The sequence below is a fragment of the Miscanthus floridulus genome, unplaced genomic scaffold (assembly GCF_019320115.1).
Source record: "Miscanthus floridulus cultivar M001 unplaced genomic scaffold, ASM1932011v1 fs_18_1_2, whole genome shotgun sequence".
NCBI lineage: Eukaryota > Viridiplantae > Streptophyta > Magnoliopsida > Poales > Poaceae > Miscanthus > Miscanthus floridulus.
The window spans coordinates 51,917-60,000 of NW_027096355.1; the positions used below are offsets into that span (position 1 = coordinate 51,917).

General features: G+C 40.5%; 1 protein-coding gene across 1 annotated transcript; it reads left to right on the top strand.

Annotated features, from left to right (window-relative positions):
• The first annotated feature begins 4,015 nt into the window (after positions 1-4,015).
• Positions 4,016-8,048, top strand: LOC136530740 (DNA-repair protein XRCC1-like). Its single transcript, XM_066523462.1, has 8 exons — positions 4,016-4,213; positions 4,390-4,610; positions 4,699-4,887; positions 5,008-5,119; positions 6,037-6,116; positions 6,826-6,936; positions 7,085-7,171; positions 7,568-8,048. The coding sequence occupies exons 2-8, from the start codon at positions 4,479-4,481 to the stop codon at positions 7,895-7,897; spliced, it is 1,041 nt and encodes a 346-aa protein (XP_066379559.1). The 5' UTR covers positions 4,016-4,213; positions 4,390-4,478; the 3' UTR covers positions 7,898-8,048.
• Positions 8,049-8,084: the final 36 nt, after the last annotated feature.

Sequence of the window (8,084 nt, forward strand, 5' to 3'; positions counted from 1 at the left end):
GACAGACGTCATCACCGAAGCATTATCATTTTAGAATACAAATATAAAAATGCAGGCATCAATGTTGTTTCCTTGGCAAGATAGGATGCCATCGGCTCAATCTTCAATCTTTTATTTTCTCAAACCAATGTTGTTTGAAGAACCAAAATTTTCGATTCCTGAGCTTGAGGGGGCTGGTTTTCAGTATAAGCTCGATTTTTGTTTCACCGAGACCATATAACACTACTCAAGAAAGATGTTTATACAAATATAAAAACACCTCTAAAAAACTCTTAATGAAGTAATAAACATAATAAGTATTTTTCTTCTCCTAGCCGGGCCTAACCATGACGGAACTGCACTAATCCTAAGATTGTGTTGCGTGTGTTCTTCGTCATCGCTGGGGTCCTACACGCGCTCTATCATTCCACGGGAAGCAAGTCATCCGGCCTAGGGACCCTTCCGAGCACTGGATTGGAAAACAGAGCAATATAATAAAAACATAGAAATAGTATATAAATACATATGAAAAACAAAGAATGAATGAAAAAACACAAAAAGAAAAAAGAAATCGAGATCTAGATGAACTATAGGGAAACACATGATACAAGAAACAATGAAATATGAGTAGATATCTTTTCTTGCTCATGATTTTCCTTTGAAATTGAATGCAAAGTAAAGTTTTGTATGTTATCCTACAAACAGTTTTTGCGAACCAAAGGATACTAAAGTACACTATAGGCTCGTTTGGCGCAACTCTAGCTTCGAGATTTACGTTGGATATATAGTTTGTAGGCTAATTGAAGTGGTTTAACCATTTTTAATTAATCTAAAAATTAAATAAAAACTAGTCATGTAACTACACTTAATATTTCTGCAGCTCTAGATCTAAAATTTTCTAGAGCTAGAGCTATGCCAAATAGGTCCTATAGTAACTTCATTCCATAGGAGTAATAATACCATCAGCCTGTTCGGTAGGCCGTAAACGATAACGATCGTGGATTATTTACTGCTGGCTGGTTTGGTGTGAGAGAAAAATACCGTTCCAACTTATAATCCATGATCGTATACGAGAAAACGAACGGTCTACATATCTTTTCATTTGTTTTTTCTCTATGGTCTAAAGAGAGCCTTAGTTACTAAGGGTAGCTTCGACCATTGGCTTTTAAATTAGCTCTAAGCATTTTCTCATATTTTAATAGAAGAGATAGAAAAGTTAGCTTATAATCAAGAGCATAGCTCTTGCACATTTTTTAAGGTGATGTGAGAATGTCATGTGAAGCTATTCATGTTAAAAGCTATGTGCTAAAAATTAGCACTATTGAAAAAGTTGACTAAAAAACTCACCATTGCGGTTGCCCTAAGGGAGCCTAATTTGATAGAATGGATTTTTAAGAGCCATTAGTTGTTCAAATTGATGTTTCAACTTTTGTGGCCAATCAAGTCTAATTCCATGCTAGAGCTTCAATAGATACTCCTGACAAAGACAAATTTAGAAAACAACAATGAATCCACAATCTAACCATTTTTAGCGAGGCACGACAGCCTAGTGCTTAAACGCATCGTTACGATATTCATGGAGAGTTATAGACACTCTATTTGGAACACATGGGCCTAAATATGATATCCGAATAACGTGGAATGTTAAAATTTCACTTACATGACTTGTCACGAGAGAACCACCACTTGCTACTTTTTCTTATTTGGCGGGTGAGCAAGTGCAGGCCAAATTTTTTTCACCACGCGCGTTAGAGAAAATTGAAGCAGAGGCGTACTCCCTCAGTCGATAAAATAATGCAATCCGTGTAAGTCAACCGAGCTAAAGTTTGACCAACTTTATCCTAAATAGTATTATCATTTGTGTCTCTAAAAAAATTATTATGAAAATATATTTTATAACTAATCTAACTATACTTACTTTGAATCATGAATGTTTGTACTTTTTTATATAAATTTAGTTAAAGTTTATGTTGTTTGGCTCATCGAAATTCGAGAAATGCATTGTTACGTGGACAGAGACAGTACTTATAATTTTTTCTATTGGAATTGAAGTACGGTACCGGACTATATTGATGCACCATTCCTGGCTTTAGTGAAATAGTAACATTTATAAATATAACTACATTTAAATAATTTTATATTATCATTCTTAAAATACATAAAGTTTGTAAAATTGTACATCACATGGAGTGCTATTTGAGTTGCAGTCGGTAGTAATATGTCCAGAATAGCCAGAATGATCAGTATGGACCAAAATGGTGGATATTGGCTAATATTGAGGTCACGGCGTAATGGAGCTACTTCTATACTAGCTAAGAAGCTAGTCACTTGGTACCGAAATGGTATTAACATGTTTGAATAGAGGAACCATACAAACAGTCACAGATGGCGTCATCGTGTGTAAAAAAACTTGCACATGAAAGTTTGTAAACAATGCATCCAAATGAAAATCTAGATGCGCCACAATTTGTCGTGACAAAAAAACCTTTAAACCATATCCCAATTAAAATATATTTGGATGATATTTTCTTATTGAATATTTTTTCTAATGAAGCTAAAGACTTCTTTGTCGCCTGGAACAATTCTTAGGTTTAATGCTGCAAGAGGTGCCCCGTCGCACACACCTCTCGCCCCCTCCTGCTGCACACGCTATCTGCTCCCTCTCATCGCGCGCGCTGGTGCTGGTGGTGCTCGTTCCGCCCGTCGCGCGCGTAGTGCGCCCGACCAACCCAAGCCTGGTGCTAGTGGCACTAGTGGCGGTGGTGCTCGCGCACGCCAGCGGTGCCGGATGCTAGTGGTGCTCACGTGCCGCCACTCATCGCCGGCTCCCACCCCGATGACCGGAATTGACCGGCACAAGCTCCCCCTCCCCTATGTTGTAAATATATGTTTTCAAGTGTTTCAGATGTTTAAGAGGTACGTTGAAGTTGTTTTATATGGATGTTGCAAAAGTAGGTTGTGAATATTGCGCATGTTGCAAGTGTTTCAGAGACATGGTGCAAGAGTTTGTTCAAAATGTTTAATCTGTTTCCAGACGTATGTTGCAAGCGTTTTGATCTGGATGCTGCATATGTTTCACACATATGTTGCAACAGTATGTTCCAAATGTTTCACATGTTACAGTTCCGTTGCAGCAAGTGTTTTCATATTGCAAGTTATAAGTGTTCTATCTAGATGTTGCATATGTTTCTACACATATATTGTAAGTGTATGTTCTAGATGTTTCATTTGTCTTAGACGTATGTTGCATTTAAGTGTGTTTATGTTGCACGTGTTTCATGCTGTTCGGAGAGTCAGGGGGCGCAGGAGAGTGATGGTGGCACTACACGGGCGCCAGGGAATGGGGTGCGGCGAGCCGGTGGCCGACGGACGTGGCACGCAGCGCGTTGGGAGCCGACAGTTGGGGGCACAACGGGGCGGGGCGAACGGGGAGAGGGGGGCGAGGTGCGCGGATGGGGCAGGTCGAGTCGAGGCGAACAGAGCGGATTACGAGCGAGTCATACGGACGTGACGACGATGCAATGCACATGCGGACAGGGCGGATTAGCGAACGGGGGTCATGTTGTGCAGGCGCGCGGGGGAAACGGCTGTCCGACGGAATCCTATCCCGTCGGACGTCCATGCGCCATACGAGCACAGATGGCATCATCATGGGTAAAAAAAAACTTACACATAAAAAAGAATGCAAACAATGCATCCAAATGAAAATCTAGATGCACCACTATTTATCAAGTGGAACAATTCTTAGGTTTAATTGGCGCATTATTAGGCAAGAAAAGTTCCAAGCCCACAAGAAAATTGTTCCTGTTCAAACGAAAAAATGTTTCTAAACTTCATAAGAAATGTTCTACCCTAATAAAATTAAAATTATTCCATTTGCTCATTGTAATGTCCGAACATATTATGGTTCAACTAATTTAAAATTAATGTTCCACTAAATATTGACAGCATGAATGAAAATAATAAATACGTGAAGATTAAAAACTTATAAACAAAGAGAACGAAAGAAATATTAGGAAAAAAAAAGGATCGGGTCCATGTCCCAGGCTCCCAGCAGCTGGACCGTGCGGGTGCGCTTCCACTGGGCCGAACACAGCCCCCGACAGGGCAATCGCCGCCGCCGTTCTCTCCGCGTTGTCTTCCTCTCGGCGACAACTGTGCTACCGCCGCCGCCGCCCTACACCAGGTGCCCAGTTCTTCGTCGCGCCCTTCGGCGGCAACGAGCACCCACCAGGTATGCCGGCCCCTTCGTTTCCCTTCCTGCTCCGCTGTGCGAAACCGAGCACCTAAGCTATTTGGCTATCTGTAATTGGATCCGATCTGATCGCAAGTGTTAAGTGTATAATTGTATTATGCTTACTAAATTCGTTTTTTTGGCAAAATTATCGGGTTTACATGGGTGTTGTTCAGTGCGCACAAGATTGGTCTATCTCAGTTGACACCGGATATAACTTTAAATTATAAGACAGCAGAGTGGTGCAGTTCGGTTTCCCAATAAAATGTCCGGTTCCAAGAGAAGCCTCCCGTCTTGGATGGGTTCTTCTAAAGATGGAGAGGACGATTCAAGCAAGAAGAAACAGGCAGGCACCTCCCAGAAGGCTCAGAAAGGGCCTGATTTCTCCAAACTTTTGGTACCTATCTATTGACCACAGCTACATTCAGATATATGTATATGTATGTTATACCATTCTGTATTGGTGATTTCATACATCTGTGTAGGACGGGGTGGTGTTTGTGCTGTCAGGGTTTGTGAACCCGGAGAGGAGCACGCTTCGTTCACAAGCATTGGACATGGGGGCCGAGTATCGAGCCGATTGGACATCAGACTGCACCCTTCTTGTTTGTGCATTTGTCAACACCCCCAAGTTTCGACAAGTTCAGGCGGATAATGGAACCATTATCTCAAAGGTGGGTTGTCAGCTATTGTCGTTGTAGTGAGCTTTTTGGCAAGCCCCTTCAAGCAAACAATTCCTTTTCCACCAACTTTCAGAGCTAAAATAAACTGTTTATGGTCTTGCCTTTTCTCAGGACTGGATCTTCGAGTCTTACAAGCAAAAAAAACTTGTGGACATTGAACCTTTCCTTATGCATGCTGGAAAGCAATGGCGGAAAAATAAGGAGCCTGTCGAAACTGATCAAGGTGATAGATACTTTCACCAGAAATATCTTTTATGGGCACAAGATCTTGTTTTTGGGTGCTGTTACGCATGTCCATAAGTTATATCTGATATACACTCTCAGTATCCACACACTTTTGTCGTTAGAATTCAGGATCATGTCAGCTTATCAATAACGTAGCACTTATTATGTGGTCAAAAAGCTCTTCATTATTTCCTTTATGTATTTCCATCATATAGTTCTTTCTGTGCTTGTTTTCTCTTTCTGTGAACCTTATACTAGGGGTATAACTGTATCATGTTGTTGCACTAATAATGTGATGCACAACAAATTAAGCTTAGTAGCTTACTCTCTCTCAATAGAAGGGCGGGCCTGGTGCAAGCGGTAGAGTCTTACTGCCTGTGACCGGAAGGTCCCGGGTTCAAGTCGCGGTCTCCTCACATTGCACAGGCGAGGGTAAGGCTTGCCACTGACACCCTTCCCCAGACCCCGCACAGAGCGGGAGCTCTCTGCACTGGGTACGCCCTTTAGCTTACTCTCTCAATAAGTATTCCAAATGTTAAAACAATCCTTCATTTCTTCTGTGTTTCAAAGGATGGTACATTCATAAACTCCTGTGTAAACTTAGCCACATTTAGCTTCTTTCACATTTTTCTAGAATTTGCAGTAAGTCAAGGGTGCGCATTAGTCATAGCATACACCTTTAAATGGACATAATATACTGGTTTTAACCTTTTTTAGTTAACAATTCTCTAAAGCTTCGGTGATGATTTGTAATATTGGCAACCTCAAAGAATCACCATTTGCTGCTCATTAACTAATTTGTTAAAATATGAATCATCCTTGCAGCTTTGAGTGCTTATCATTTTCCCTTGTATAATTTCACATGAAATCAATCAATTAAAAGTATCATTTATTTATTTGGCCCTGCTGGTCTAGATGAGAAGGAGACGCGCAAAGTGCATCAAAAGCAAGTTCAACGGTCTCGTGTCAAGCCATCCACCTCTGATGCCACGGAGGTCTGTTCTGTTCAAAGTTAACTTATGAAACAACCAAAAACCAAAAACTGATGATTATGATATTAATGAAAAGACGATGTATTTTCTGAATGGGAGCTGGCTATTTGAATATGATATGAGTATATTGGTAACATACTTCCCGGCAAACCTGGATACTTCAATTATCTGATGGCTTTAGCATTTCTAGCTATTTAATTAATGTATATGTAAAGTGGTCTCTTTGTTTAAGGAACATCAGTATCTATGAAACATTAATATACCTTTTTTCTTTTGTAAGAATATCCGATGTGTGTATATTCAGGTTGGAAGCAACTATGCATCAGAGTTTTATGCTCAGTCAGGATAATCTACAGCCTATGGTCCTTTACATTATTTTTATGTCTTTTGTTAAGCATTAAATACATCCGTCAAATGTTAAAGAGAACATGAAAAATTGTGTAAAAGTATTTTGTTGAGTTAATAAGTAGTTGAGTCTGGTAGTGGTAGGATAGGGCATCCAGCTCGATCCTTTTTCGTTTTACAAAATTCATTGTTTTTGTTCAGTGCTACCTGTTTCCGAGTGAAAATGCCCTAAATTAGAGAACTTTTCTAGATAGAACAAGATGAAGGCAACATGAGTGCCTGGAACACAGGAGCTTTGATGATTCTGTTGCATGCTTTTTTTGTCCAATAAAAACTCTCAACAGTTTTTTTCCCCTTTTCTGTACAGGCAGGAAATTTAGAATCTACAAACAAGTGTTTTTCTCCCTCAAAAATAAAGCAATGGGCCGTGGATGATTTGGCACAGACTATGTCATGGCTGGACAGCCAAGAAGAGAAGGTGGGTGCACCTAATGAAAAAAAACATGTATTTATGCTGTAGGCTTTTTGTTTAGTATTGCCTCTGCTTTCCAAGGGTCTTTTAACAGATGAATCTAACGTTTGGTTTTTTTGACTGACTTATCTTTCTCTGGTTTCTTTCCTGACAGCCAGAGCCAAGTGAACTGAAGACAATAGCTTCTGAAGGGGTAATCACTTGTCTGCAAGACGCCATAGAATCCCTCGAGCAAGGCAATGTAAGGAATGCAATATCACCGTTCATCATTTATAAAGTGCATGTATTTGCATATTGACTTTTTTTTAAAATATATTTGTATATTGACTAGTACTGGTAGTCAACATAAACTGTGCTATATATGGTGGTGTGTTAGAGCACATGTTCACTGAGACTCCGGTCGTCAATAATCTTGAAAGCAAAAAAAAGAAAACACTGCCTAGAAGCCAAATTTTGTTCTGGTTTCATAGCCATTGTGACTACGCTTTTTAATTTAATATATCCATAAGAACTGGAATGGATAGTCAACACAATGGACCAAATAGGTGGACCATGTTCTTTTGTTATTGCTCAAACTGATGATGTGTTGTATTGCAACTCAATCAGTCTCGGTTGACTATGAAAAAAACTTTTTCAGGATATCAAGGGAGTTGCAGAACAGTGGAGCTTCGTCCCCCATGTTGTCAACGAACTGCTAAAACTAGATGGAGGCGGAAAAGGCGCAGCTCTGCCCAAAGAACAACTATGTCAACTAGCAGCCAAGTGCAAGAAGATCTATCTGGCTGAGTTTGCTCGCGTGGACATCGATGGCAAGAACAAGGATAAGCATCAAAATGACTCACATGTGACCGAGCATCGCAGGAAGACCAAATCAGATGATGACCACTACGATAGCGATGAGACGATAGAAATGACAGAGGAAGAGATTGATTTCGCATGCAGACAGCTCCCTGGGCTATGCGGATGAGTAACTTGAGATGTCAGGTGTGTGTGGCCCGTCAAGAGAAACTAGTTGACATGTCAGGTGTGTGTGGCCCCTCTAGAACAGAAGAGGAAGGGTACTGGATATAGCCGCCATCTCTAGTAATCATTATTTTCCTGCTGCCACCCAAATTAAACCGTACGAGTATTCGGTTGTCGGTTGTTTGATGACG